The following is a 15,000-nucleotide window of genomic DNA, read 5'->3' as shown; positions in this document are numbered from 1 at the left end:
CTTCAGGAGCAACGATCGATTGTTTTATCGTGGAACAGGTTGATTGGGTTAATAAGCTAAACGTTAATATAGGTATCATATGTGTAAAAATGTTGAAGCAGGACAGAAATCAAAGATTGAGGTTCACTGTTCACTTCAATGTGAGTAAAGGACACTGAAGAAAAACGAGATGCAGCGGAATAAAGAACGATTTTACTGTTTTTAATAAAGACTTAATTATTAAGAATCCCTATTTTGTTTAACAATGCAACCTGGGTAAAGTAATGAATGGTTCCTTGTGAAGATTTGGACTTTACTAGCACTGTCCAGTGATTGTTTGATTGTGCTTTGTGTGTAGGTTGCATGTAGTTGATGCTTTTCACGTATGTGCCGAGGATTTCATGCTCCTCCACTGATAAATACAGAGATTCTAACTCTAACCAATGCATGATTTAAGAGGGGGGGGGTGTATATCATCTTTAAACCTTCTCATGACCGACTTTTAATTGCGTCAAATAAAAAGAAAAGGACGTTGAACCTCCTCACTTAGTGGCAGATTGTCAGTGTAGCTTCACTCGGAGTTAAAGAGGGGGAAACCCTTTGCTCGAGGGCACTTTGACGATAGCTTGCTGATACATTGATCCAACGTAATGCAGGTGGCATTTCACTGCCCTCAGAACATGTTTACCGATGCAAAGTAGTTGTGTAACGTTGATTCGTGGAGGGAAAGGTCAGCGCGGTGCGGGCGAGACAGCTGCACGACTTCCCGTGGCACATATTTGATGAATAGCGGCCCGGCGGTGAAGCAGCTGCATTGAGCCGACCTGACAGCTACCTGACAAATAGGTGTTTCACGGTTAGGTTAATAGGTTGGTGTGTACGATAAGTGGAGCCGACGTTTGTCTCTGAGGCGAGTCTCCTTGTGTGTTTGTGTGCAACTGTATACGTGTGTGAGTGTGTGGTCTCAACATCGTCTTCTGTCAGTATGAGCGGACGGACAGCTGGAAGAGACACGTGGAGTTTATGAAACACACAAAACGTGGGTTATTTAGAGAGTTGTCTTTTAAAAACAGCCCGACCTCCCAGTGTGTGCAATTATGTCGACAAATGCAACAAACAACTATTGCAGTGTTATTTTTTTTTTTTAAAGAATGCGAAGATGTTTGTATTTTTCGGTGTGTAGGTTCAAACTTTTCACTTTTGAACTCGTCTCCATCCACGAGCAGCTCTGCTTCCTCCAGAGTGAAACTTTAACCTTGTTTAGGCATTTTTCACTTTCTGACTTATATTTCTTGAGACACTTGAACTTCTCATACACTCCGGGAGGCAATTAGCGCTGCGGGGACGAGCAGCGGAACAAAAGCAATCAGCTGCTGCAGTAAACATGGGGGATCTTTAACTTTTCAGCAGCGTGGAACCAAGAATATTTTTTCTAGTGGATGTGTCATAGTAACAAAGCTGGATGTCTCATACTGAGACAGTCAAAGGGTTCGTGACTGGGTACACTGTGTGTGTGTGTGTCTGTGTGTGTGTCTGTGTGTGTGTGTGTGTGTGTGTGTGTGTGTGTGTGTGTGTGTGTGTGTGTCTGTTTCTGTGCATGTTAATATGCTGTAAATCTTAGAAGTGTAGCTTCCACTGGGTAAAGCAATGGAAAACAAGGACATGCAATTTAAAGCTGAGAAAATGGCAATTTCATATCTTAATATTAAATACGGCATCATGCCTCTCATTATGGGATAACGCATAAGTAACATTAAATAGTCAAAGATGTATGCATACGTAGTGTGTGTGCGTGTGTGTGTGTGTGTGTGTGTGTGTGTGTGTGTGTCTGTGTGTGTGTGTGTGTGTGTGTGTGTCTGTGTGTGTGTGTGTGTGTGTGAGTGAGTGAGAGCGAGAACAAGAATCAGCTTCATTTGCAGCAGCTCAAGCTCCATAAAGCCATTAACGTACAAACAGCAATTAGCCTCCGTGTGAACAATTGCTGTTCTGTTCCCTAATTACTGAATTACAACTAGGAGATTAATGATGGTTAAATAAAAAACAATTAAGAACAAAACAATTAAGGATTTTCTTCTTTTTTTTTACCCCTTCTCCCCAAAGCCATCGCTGCTCCCCAGTAACGCTCTTCTGTTGTCAGGGTTCAGACAACTTACGCTATGTGTGTGTGTGTGTGTGTGTGTGTGTGTGTGTGTGTGTGTGTGTCTGTGTGTGTGTGCGTTCAGCTCGTGGAGGTACGGGTTTTCAGGCTGAAGCGTGATGTTCCCCAGAAGCTAGATTCCGAGGATATTAGTTATGAGATCAGGAGAAGAACAGCGAGCCCCGAGGAGGTCGGGGGGGAGAGATGAGAGATTTGGGATCATTAGAAGGTTTTTATCCTGCTTATCAGCCGCTGCTCTAATGGACTCCAGCTATTCCCCGTTTATCGCCTGCATGTTGTTGAGAGGAATGTGAGGCAGCCGTGAATTATTAGGAGGCAAAACACTCTGTTCTGAATTAGTGGAACACGGAGCCCTGCGGAAAGGAAACAGGAGCTTTAAATGTTGTTTTGAAAATGACTCCGGCTGCTTGGGAACATTTATTTTTGAGGAGTGTGTCAGCACCGCACAGCTTTTTGATCAAGGGCAAAATAATAGCACATTGCTGATGATTAATACAATTTTCTGGATATTGCAGGGATCAAACCCGCGGGACTACAGGCCCAGCGTGTCTCTGATGAATGCCCTGTTCGCTTCGGGCGGTTTCATGCATCGCTTTAGTTATTTAGTTCGTTAGTTTTTTTTATTTCCTGATCACCGGAGGGTAGAAAAACAGAAAAACATCCCAACAAGACATTCTGCAACCAGCATGTCAATAAAATACTTTACCAGCAAACAAGAATTTTTTAACCCTGAACTATGAGAAGACAATAAAAGCTCAAACTCTTAGTGTATATTCCATTTTCTTCTCCTCGCTAACTGTCAGTTTGTTTGAGCGTTTAATATTCAAACCTTTTTTAGGAAGAGACTTTTTCACTGCTTTAATTTTGTTGATAATACAAATAATGCAGGTTTGGGCTCTAAAGGAATTTTTTTTAATCTCCTGAAGATGTAATACAGTCAAAAGACCTGGGTCACAAAAGAACAGGTCAGGTTTCGGCGTAGATCCGGTCAAAGAGGTGGATTATTACTTTGTGATGTTCAATCAATGTGATTAAACTCAAACATCCTCGAACTAAGAGGCCTGAACGTCTGGAGACCGGTTTCCCAAACCCGCCTGTCGATGGGTTGGACAGCAACATTCCTACTTTGTATTTCCTGATGGACGAGCCTGGGTTTCTGCAGGTTTCCCAGTTTTCTCCAGTCTATACGACCCAACCTGCTGTTGCTGTACAGTGAACCCTTCTCTGGAGGCTCCAGTCAGACCTCTGCTGGCTGGAATATCTAAACCTGTGACGAACGGGCCGCAGGTTTCCACTCACCGTCCTCCTCTGTCTGTTTGACTATCTCCTCGCTCTCCTTGCTGCCCTCGGGGTTGGCCAGCACCAGTCTCAGTCTGACGGTGACGAAGGGCCGCAGCCCCCTCAGAGTGTAGTGGGACGACGTCTGGATCAACTCCTCTGCCGAGAACTCCTGCTGGTTGAACGCATACTGGTACTGCACCTGGAGCGCGAAGGGAAAGAGAGGATTTGTTCCACTGCAACTACAGAGATTACCAAAACAAAACCGTCCTTAACTTTGCAAAGCTGGGAAAGAATGTGTATTACTGTGATGAACACTGTGCTTTGCCAAAACTTAACTTGGAGCTTTCACGTAAAAAAACAAAAAACAAAAAGGAACAATGCTTTTCACCAATGCTTTCACGGCAGAGAATAATGAACTCCCACACAAAGCAACAAGCATCAGGGAGTTTGCAGCTGCAGCAGAAAACGTGGCCGGCTGTGCGTACCGTCAGATTGTAGCTGTGGCAGCGTGTGACCGCATATCCAAACGTCTCCCACTGTATCGTCAGCTGCCGCGCTCTGACGTCCACCACGTTGACGCTCTGGGGACCGTGGACTGGATCTGTAGGGGGGGGGAGAGGCGGGCAAGTTAGTTCCTCGATTCAGAAAGAGAGAGAGAGGGCAGTTTGATGGACAGGAAACATTTCATTGAGTACGTGGACAGATTTTTTTTTGCCAGCGCGGCACCGGCCACATCCGAGAAGTTGAGCTTTTCTTTTTAAACCGTCCAGACAACACAACACATCTCCCGTGAAGGAACGACTTGTCCATTCACCCCGTGCACCAGCTCAAGTTCCTCTCAATGAACATTCCTCATCACTACTTTCCATAAATTGTGCAATATGACAAAAGAGCACCACTTAACTCTCCCGGAGCAATTTGTGTTTGTGATTAAGACCTTTTGCAGCAGCAGCCATGCGTTAAATTGGGGGGAAATTGTACGTCGAGTTAATCAGTCACGGCACGCTGTTTGCAAAGTGACACAGGCAAAACTTAACTGCTCAATTAATCTTAATTTTTTTTAAACTGTGTATTTCATCGGTTTTGTTTTCGACAAGAAAAACAAACACTTTGAATCCACTTTCCTTCCAAACAGTCGAGGTTTGGTTCAGTAGATCGACGAGTTGGACAAGTTCTATTTCCCTCATCACTTAGAGTTTTGCGGGAGCAGGATTTTGACAGCAGATCCAGTCGCTGTGTTTACTGACCGACAGCGGGTTTGTTTCAGTGCCGCTGGTGGAGCACGGAGGAATGGAAACATGTCCAGAGTTCCCAGGCTGTGATCTGTTGTGGACAGATTGTGCGACCACCACTTATGTGTCAAAACAGAAAAGCCCACAAAACCACAAGCCAGCGATTAGCACATAAATCCCCATGTTGGTCAGCAGACATTTGGAGTTTTCCCATATGTCATCCACACGTGCACACGCCCCGCACGGAGGTACAAATCCAAAAAGTGCTCGAGGAACATGCACAACCTGCAACAGGCACACACACACACACACACACACACACAAAGACACACAAGGCATTGTTCCAGCCATATGTTGGGCTCTCATCCGCAGGTTTGTGCTGCACGACTGACTGCACACTGACAAGCCTGTTCAAACCGAATCTTTCTGTTCACCTAATTACTATCAGCTAATGAAGGCACCCAGAACAGCATGAAAATAGAAAACTTTACCCACAATATGTGTGTGTGTCTGTGTGTGTGTGTGTGTGTGTGTGTGTGAAATCTGGAAAGAACAGACACCTGCACAGGAGGAATGATTTTCTTCTGGGGCTCTGAGGTGAAAAGCTAATTCAATGTGTGCGTGTCCGTTGTTGGAGGAACAACGTGACTCGTGAATTTGTGTTATTAGAGATAATTCTACCGTCGCCAAGAAGAACAACTCGGATTATTTAGACTCTGGTGATACAAAGTTGTATCTGTTGTTCTAGTTGCTTCACTGGAACCTAAACTAAAGTCAATGGTAAAACCTCGTCATGGTTGTGATTCACTGATTCAATTTGAAGGAGCTAAACAAATGGATGCTGCCTCCCCTAATAACGGATCGAGCTCTTAGACTTAAACCTAATCCTCACTTTAACCCCAAAAGACTGTGCATGAAGCCAGTTTCATTATGAGCTCGTTCAAACAAGCTACTTACTGTAAATGTTGTTGATCCGCTAATGAGACGAGATTAGACAACGGCACCAGAGATAAACCATCTTAGAGGCCATCTGAGAAGGGAGGCGATTCGATTGTTTAGTGTGTGTGTGTGTGTGTGTGTGTGTGTGTGTGTGTGTGTGTGTGTGTGTGTGTGTGTGTGTGTGTGTGTGTGTGTGTGTGTGTGTGTGTGCGTGTTAATAGTAATGAGTGTGTACTTGTAGTTCAAAGAGAACTCTTTTCTATGTGTGTGATTATATTTGTGAGTCTGAGTGCAGACTTCAGACTCCCTGTGGTGCCTCATGGCTTAAAGAGTCTGTTTCTACTTAATAAAAACCAAAGCCTGTAAAGTAATTTACCATTCATGGATAAGACACTGGCAGACTGACATTTGGCAACAAAGAGAGCCGCGAGGGGGTGGTGGGGTGGTGGTGGTGGGGGGGGGGGGGCTGATGTATAACCCGATCCTCAGGTCAGCACAGCAGGAAACAAGCTCTCACACATCTGACTGAGACGGAATCAGACAACCTGGCATCCGCTGCTCGCCGTCTTTCCACTTTAACGAAGACAAAACTCCTGCAGGTCGTCGTGACGCACTCGAACTCCCACAAAGACATTCGCTTTTTATTCTTACCAGATAATAAAATGAAATCCCTCACGAGCCTGTTTGTCTGCAGGCAGCAGAGGCCCTCTGATTTCCATCAATCAATGATAACAAGAAGCAGAGATTCCAATACAAAGGCTGAGCTCTTGATTTTAGGGGCCAAAATATTAAATGAATCTAAAATATGCATCTTAATAATCCAGTTAATGACCCAGTAGCCCAGTGCATGCTGGGATAGCTGCAGCCACAACAGCACGAGTTCAATCAGTTCACAAAATGTGTCTCTGCTGCCGGACTGATGAGGAATAGAAAACATTTCAGTGGAAATTAAATAAAAACTAAACATGATTCCTGTTTTCAGAGTCAAGGTCCTCCAGAGAACAACAAGTGAGCTAACGTGTAATTATGCTCCAACAGATGAAGTGATGCACCGTAACGAACGCACACACACTGTGACTCCTCAATTAGTGCGACACAATCCCACAGCACAGAGCCGGGGAGGGAGAATGAAGTCATACAGTTTTCCAGAAGAACAGCAATAAATCAAAGCTCCTCTCTTGTTTCTGCAAAGACTCAAAACCATGTTAGCGAAATCGGATTTATGCTCTGAGGTCTGAGGGGGGACAGGACGAAATACAACAGACAGCAGCCGAATAAATCTCTCCCCCCCCCCCCCCCCCCACGTCCAACCATCCCCCCCCACCACCACCACCACCACCACCACCACCACCACCACCCACTTAATCCAGGAGTCTTTCAGCTGGGTATGATGGAAGTTAATCTTTCAGATAATCTGGCGGTCGTGCTCAGTTGGAGACGCTGCTAACAGATTGTTAATTTCTGGGTTGGGGGAAGTGGATTAAAAAAAATAAAATGAACAACAGAAAGAGCAGAGAGGCTGCTCGTTAAACTAAAATCTAATTAAAGCTTGGATAAGTGTTGTATTTAAAAATAGTAATTCACGTTATTGTTTAATCAAAAACAAAATTTGCTTTCAGGATGATTGACTCCCGGTTTCCTCGTGTTTCCGGCGTATCTCTTGTTTCTTCCGTTTCAACCCGAGGTCAAACGTTTGGGAGAGAGGAGACAGAAAAACATGAGAAGAGGAGAAAAGATGAACGGAGAATGATGAGGTGAGATGCTAACAGAGGGAGAGGCGGAGAGAGAGAGAGAGGAGGAGGAGAGGTTATTTGAATCATAACTTTGTTTACGTCGTTTAGTCGATGATGGTTTCTCCCTGGCTGCCATGAAAAATACCAGATCTGTCGCATCATCCATCTGATTTATCCGTCTCTTCCTCTTCGCCCCCTTTTCCCTTTTCCCCTCCGTCAACATGCGTCCGTGACTGTGACACGTGGCAACAGGTCAAAACAAGCAGCAACAGACAGGTGCAAACCCAACCAGGTGAATCTGGGGGATAGATGGATGTCTGCTGAATATCTGTGAATGAACGAATCCCCCAGTAGACAGGTGGGGGGGGGGGGACAAGAGAGGCCACGTCTGTGTGTGCAGAGGAAGAGTCATCGTCGCTCCGGAGGGACACCGTCCCACCATCATTAATCAGGACGGGCCAGGGGGTTGGCATGTGAGCCATCGCACACTGTGAGAGGGCATTTCACATGGCACAGCTGGCAGCAGTGTGACAAGGCCAAGCAGTGAGTAACAGTGCACCAGGGGATACTAGTGGCTCATTGGTCACTGTTAAAGGACAACAGAGCAGCCAGCAAACTACACCGACCACAAATAGCACTTCGTTGCCTATCGTGCCAGAAGGTTGCTCTGGTAGAGTGTAAGGGTTTTTAATAGATGCAACCTGGTCACTATTTCTAAACTGGAACTAAAGACGTCCTCTCTTTGTACACATTGAAGCCAGGATACCACAGACCTGGGTGCGGCCATCTTGAGATTCTGATGTAGAGTGGGAGCTGTGGTTTAAAGGTCCCACTGACACACAACAAGCTCAACTGACTGTCAGTAAGTCTGAGGCATCGATCTCGCTGTTTCAACCCATTTAAAATAACATAGAACGTAAAAAACCTTGACTACTTTTAAAACACTTTTTAGTTGGTCCCACCTGCTAACATGGAGGATGCAGGGTTTAGGACCTCGAAAGACTCGGCCTTCTTACCACGCGCCTGCACCATCACCTTCCATATCAAGTCCCTGTCTTGTTTCTAATGAACCCAATGTGTAAATTCTTCGATTGGACTAAAATGAGACAATCCTGGAGGACATCGATCGAGTCAGTGCGTGACCTCAGATTGCTGTGGACACTTTTAAATGTACCACATAAATGATTCTGCATCAGGGACATTCGCTGGCAGAGTGCGGAAGATCAAAGTGGAGCCTGAACCCCACAATATAGAATATCTGGTAAAAGATAATACCCCAGATTAAATGTATAACAAACCAAATCCAGGTCTATTAGCTCTGAGATTGACTTCTCTACACGACTCCGGGCTGAACTGTCTGTGATCATCTAACGAGCGTACGTGCTAATTCTCTTGCGATTCGACCCGAGGTGGAGATAAAGTTGTTTTGCCTGTCTTGGAAAGTACTTAAGGGTCTATTGGATGTTTTTGGCAGGTAGATATCTAGATCAGGCAGGGGCCTAGTGAGGCATAGTGTTTTGGGATGCCTTCGTGAATCTGATGAATGAGCAGCAGAAACGTAGCCATTAATCCAAAAGGCTTTAGGGAGTCGTTCCGGGGAGAAGAGAGGAGGGGAGGAAGAGGAGGAGTGGAAATCAATCTTGCTGCCTCTGTCCTCCACTGTGTTGCTCTCTTGTTTCTGTCCTATCTTATTTTGTTCCTGTTTCCCCTTGCTGTCATTAATTGTTTATTTTTCAGTTTATCTTTGAGAGTCTTTTGGCCTTGCATATTCTTTTCATAACGTTTTTTCTGTATTTTCTTTTTCTTCTCATCGAGTCTCATCCTCGCATTCTTGTCCTTTTCCCATCAGCCTCCTGTTCTCATCCACTGTCTCAATCACTCACGCTTTTAAATTATAAATCATAACTTTTGCATGACTCAGAGTTCAAGCTGCTTGAAACCACATTGAAACCCGTCCGGCTTGTTGCTAGAATGGAATCGACGGGTTACGTGAAACACGTCAGAGAAACAAACCTTCTGGTGAACTTCTGCGTCATCTCTTCCATGTGTAACCTTTGTTGACAAACCCTGACTCACCAGGTATTTCCTTCGTCTAGGATACTCCTCGAAATGTCTTGATAATGATTTTAATAGACGTCTGCACGGTGGACCTCAGGAGAAGTAGTGCTGTGGTAAACCATTTCAATCACACATCCCAGATGAGCCCCAATTATGTTTGGATCCAGCTCGTTAGGCCAAAGGAAGGCAACATCAAATCTGCTCTGATAATTGACCACAACAAACCCGCCTGAGGCAAAGTACCAGGGACACGGCGCTGGTGAATGCTACCAAATCAACTGATAAGACCAGAGGAAGGGAGTCTGAGAGGGAAACCGAACCTGGCTCAGTCAACAGGTGATTAACCAGGAACTCAGTTTCACAGTTAACACAACAATTAACAGAGTCTGAAACAGGATCAGCACCCCCGACCCTCTGACTGTCAAGGTGGTCTCTGTTCCATCTGCACCCTCTGGATTGTAGAGGATCAGGTGCCACCGCTCCAGGACGTGTGAAATGAGCAACACCTCAGCAGCTGGTTCCAATCCTGCAGTGGCCGTCAAGGTGTGTTGACCACTTAAAGCTAAAAACGGATCAATTAGAACGATACTGACGAGGGAAACATCCGCATTCTACCCCGTGAGGGATCTAATAATAAAGTATCTTAAAGCTATAGGTCGATGATGAGGTGGTTATTGGACATTTGCTAATTGTTGAATCGTTGACGAGTGATAAGCTACAGACAAGTGGGCACTGACAGGGAGTCACAGGTTTAGATTTTAGATTCAGAATTGCAACTTTTTCCAAGAGCACGAACTCAAATAGCAGGTGCTCTTCAGTGGGATCTCGTTGACCTTGTCCACACGACCTGATGATCCACACTGATCCTCACCAGCGTGCTGCTCTCTCTCTCTCTCTCTCTCTCTCTCTCTCAACCTGTTTCTGTACTCACAAAGACCTAAAAGGCAGAAACACGGGGAAAAAGAAGTGAGAGTATAGAGACGAGTCAGAGAGAAAACACAGAGAGCGTCCCACTGGGAGAAACATGGCCGGGACAACTTTCTGTTTCAGGCTGCGAGTGTGTTTGTATGTCTGATATTCAAAGTGTGTGTGTGTGTGTGTGTGTGTGCATAGGGAAATTACATATTTCTAAAGCTACATTGGCCAAAGGCTGGATACTAGTACAGATCCTAACCACACACACCACCACAACACACACACCCACAGACACACACTTCCCTGAGGCTCATATATCTTCAGCATTAGTTGTGTGACCGTTGATATGTTGCAGAGGTTGCACTTTTAATCTGCTTTCTCACACCAAAGCAATAACAACCTAACCTCTACCTTAACACACACACACACGCACACGCACACACACACACACACACACACACACACACACACACACACACAGGCAAACTCTCCCGTGACGATGACCCTCGGAGGCAAACAAGCAAGATCAGACGAGAGCCCTCACACGGGTTTTTCCCCTCCTTGGATTTAACAAGTGTGTGTGTGTGTGTGTGTGTGTGTGTGTGTGTGTGTGTGTGTGTGTGTGTGTGTGCGTGTGTGTGTGTGTGTGTGTGTGTGTGTTTTAAGGCACTGTCCAAACCGATGTTCATATAATCCCTCTCAAATAAATAACACACACACACACACACACACACACACACACACACACACACACACACACACACACACACACACACACACACACACACACACACACACACACACGCTCCCCTCGCCAACACACTTAAAGACTTTCCTTGAGTCACCTCATTAATAGAAATAAAAGAGAAGTGTGTCATATTTCACCGGTGAAGTACCTCGACAGCAGCCTCATCAAATGATCGGCCTCTTAATCATGACAGCTTTAAGAATGTCATTAAACTGGCTCATTGCCTCCACACACACACACACACAGACACACACAGACAGACACACACACACACACACACACACACACACACACACAGACACACACAGACAGACAGACACACACACACACACACACACTCTCTAAAGCACATTGTTCTTTTCAGATAAGACATAAACAGTTAATCTACTCATGTAATATCAGATGTAACGAACGCACAAACAAACAATAACCTAAAACGAATAAACACTCATTGCCCAAAATACACACACACACACGCACACACGCACAGACACACACACACACAAGCAGCTGCAGACAAGCAGACACCCTGCAGCTCTGTGACTTGGATAAATTGGATTAAATCGACTAGTAGCAGATGCCTTTTAGTGGATTTTAATTACGTCTCTCTGCATGGAACAAACTACTGAGTCACGCCATAACTCACGATATCTGACTTAACGGCACAATCCCCTCAAAGTTTGGCGAACGGCTAAATCCACCCCAGCGTTTAAATGGCAAATCAAATGATCAGGGTATGAAGTGTTAGGAAATTGGAAGCGGGTGGTTTTTATGATTTGATTCTTTTCATTTTTGAAAATCCACCATCGTTACTTTTCGTGTGTTTCTTTGTGGTTTTTTACGTCATTTTAAATGTGACATATTTGTCTTTTGGGGAGTAACTGGGGCTCTTGGTTTAAGACAAAAAGAAAGACACATTAAATGAGTGCAGATTTCTACTTTAAATATAGGATCATAAGCTTCTTAAATTTATTTTTAAAGCCTCCCACCTCGTGGCTCCCAGTAGATTAAGATGCTCGGCCCCCTCTCCACATCCAGATCCCTCAGATCAGGAGCGTTTTCGAGCGAGCCGAGCAAAAAGGGGACCTGGAGGCACCAAAGTAATCAGGCTTCCTCTCCGCTCAGGGCGCAGATCTATCGCCTGCATTGCCCAACTTGATGCGACGCCCCCTGGTGTCCCTACCTGTCCCTGTGAGGCTAAAGGATGAAGGTGATCACCCACTTACTGTGGTCGCTCCAAACCTTTGGAACTATTTACTTTGTTACAGTTGCATTTCTCTCCCATTGACATATTTAAGGTTAAACTAAAGACATGTTTTATCAGGCTTTTAAATGTCCATCCATCCATTAGCTATACCAGTCTTCCTATGTGTGGGGGGGAGAGGTGGGGTTCACTCTGGAGAAGTCCAACTCATACTTAACTGTCCTTGTATCAGTCCTTAGTCCCTGACCCAAGACACAAAAGCGCTATAAGCTTAAAACTCACCGCTCTACAGCCAAACCTGCCCCTGTAACTATTTAAAGAGACGTAAATAAAAACAAAACTCTTCTTGATTTCCATGGGGTTCAATAAATGACCTCATAATACTCCAGCTGTAGAACAGTGTCAGTACTGCAACACCTCCCATGGTTTGTGCTGGAGTCATCCCGATGGATGGAGACAGGGTGAATATATATTGTGATCAGTGCCCAAATCAGACACTAATGTAATCCAGAATGAAGCAGAAGGAAAATCTATTTTAAATCATGCTTTATTAAAACCATTGCCGCCTATATTGGCAGGAGAGGGACAATTGAGTTGGAGCAATTTGCAAACTGTGGGAGGGGGGGGGGGGGGGGGGGTGGGGGGGGGGGGGGGGGGGAGTGAAGGATGGGTGAGAAGATGAGAGTCATTGGGAGCGATGAGGACGGAGAGAGGAGGGGGGAAAGGAAAAAAGTGGGAGTGACAACGGAGGTAAAAACTGAGAATGGTTTCACATAAGAGAGACGTGAAGTTTAAAAAACGCGGCCGATAAAAGCAGAAAAGCCAGACAGTGACGAACAGAAGGAGACGGAGAGCTGGAGGGGGACGAGAGACAGATTTAAAGCAGCGATATAATGAGACAATTGATGCGGAGGCCCGGGGTTAAGCACCTGAAGCCAGCCGGTAATTGGCTGAGAATGGCAGAGTGACAGACACAGAGATGTAGGCTGCGACCTGGAAGGAAGAGGAGACGGAGACAGGGGGGGGGGGGGGGGTGGAGGGAGGTGTTGAACATATTCATCTCCAGATAAGAGAATGTCATTGTGTCCAGGACGGCGGAGGAAACGACGGGGAAACGCTCGAGGCCCCGAGGAATAAAAGCCCGACTGCAGCTGCTCGTTACAATAATGTCACTCAGCCAATTATATCCGTAACAGTCGGATTAAATTATAAAGCAAAATGTCTTTTACTTCAAAAGATCATTTGATTTTCCTCGCGCTGTGTGATGATACCTCCACTGGGTCTTGCGTTGTGAATTATCTTTGAGGATTTTCTCTTGATCATGAAAGCAGGAGGCCTCACTGGGGTTTGGGGATAAAAGATGGATTCACATGTCCTGGTGCCGTGTTCAAGAGGTTTTTAGGATTCGTTTTCTCTGCAGAAACAAAAATTATCTGCGTCCCCCTGTTGATCGTTTTGTTCTGCTGCAGGTTTTAATATTCTCTATATTGTCATAAAAGCATTTGAATTAGTCGTCTAAACGAAGCCAAGTGGATATAACGATAAAGTAACTGTAATAACACAGCATCTTTATTATTGGAAAAACCTCATCACAAGAACTAAAACCAGAATGTGTTCATGTCTTTAGCTCAGTAGGTTTTCTGTGTTTATTTAGAAAAATCTAATGAAAAATATGTCATACTTGTATTTTTTTGTGTGGTAAAAAGTTTAGTGATATGAATCATTTGAAAAACAACAGCAAAAGCACCAATGTACTGTTCTGTGGCAGAATTCAAAGAGTTAACGGGATATGAACAAACACCGTTATAACCTTGGTCACTGAACAGAGAAATAAATGAAGTCAAACCAAGAAGTATTAACAGAACAATGACAGCAGATAATCAATCAATCACAACGATGTCGGGTCGAACCCCAGATCCAGGGTTCAGTGTCTCGTCCTTTTCCACGTGGACTAGAGAAGCCGGGAATCGATCTACCAACCCTCTGGTTAAAGGACATCCCACTCGTAAATATATATACTAGTAATCAGTCAACACCACAAACCACAGCTGCATTAAACAACACAATTTTAAACAGTTGATGAGTTTTTTGTTCTTTAAACCTCGACCTTCCTGCAGATGACTGGTCCCCCCCCCCCTACAGTCACTAATTACTCCACAACAGAAACACCTCAGACTTGACACAGCAGCTGGGCTCACATGTGAATTTGGCGGCGGGGGGGTGACACACACAAACTACACAACTCCTCGTGTTGCCGCGGTTGAAGGAGTCTCCAGCTCCGGCGGGGGTTTGGTGACTGTCCCGATCTAACCTGACATCGCTGGTTTGAATGATCGGTCGACATGAGGATGTGTTTGTCACTCGGACGGAGCCGGGATCGGACGGATCGCTTTGCACCATCATTAGAACACATGTTGAAATCAGACAACAGCCGCGGTGCCAATTTAGCTGCGTGTGGCTCCCGGACTTTCATATCCGCGCTGTGAACTGGACGCTTAATTAAGAGGGTCGAAGACACGGGGCGGCGGAACTCTCTAATTTTTCTTCATTAAACTGGAGGATATTGTGACATCCAGCTCTGCGTCTTATCCGTGAGGCAGAACTAAAGTTGTGTTACTGCGTGAAGCATGTGGCAACAGCGTAGTCGTGGATAAAAAGTTACCAAATTACCTGTCACGGTGTCCAATTAATGTTTCTCTCATTATCGTTGCATATCCTCATGTTCAAGTCACACAAACCTCTTCTTTTATTAA

The 15,000-nt window shown here is 45.1% G+C and overlaps 1 protein-coding gene across 1 annotated transcript in view; it reads right to left on the bottom strand.

The window, feature by feature from the left end:
- LOC117761171 (receptor-type tyrosine-protein phosphatase T-like) overlaps window positions 1-15,000 on the bottom strand; it is a 152,834-nt gene that overhangs the window by 30,106 nt on the left and 107,728 nt on the right. The window contains exons 9-10 of the mRNA XM_034584837.1: window positions 3,904-4,019; window positions 3,437-3,617 (exon numbers count right to left, since the gene is read on the bottom strand). Of these exons, the coding sequence (XP_034440728.1) occupies window positions 3,437-3,617; window positions 3,904-4,019 (297 nt within the window). The remainder of the gene's footprint in view (window positions 1-3,436; window positions 3,618-3,903; window positions 4,020-15,000) is intronic.

This window comes from Hippoglossus hippoglossus, chromosome 5, assembly GCF_009819705.1.
Source record: "Hippoglossus hippoglossus isolate fHipHip1 chromosome 5, fHipHip1.pri, whole genome shotgun sequence".
In the NCBI taxonomy this organism is placed as follows: Eukaryota; Metazoa; Chordata; class Actinopteri; order Pleuronectiformes; family Pleuronectidae; genus Hippoglossus; species Hippoglossus hippoglossus.
This window is presented reverse-complemented; position numbering and strand designations above follow the sequence as displayed.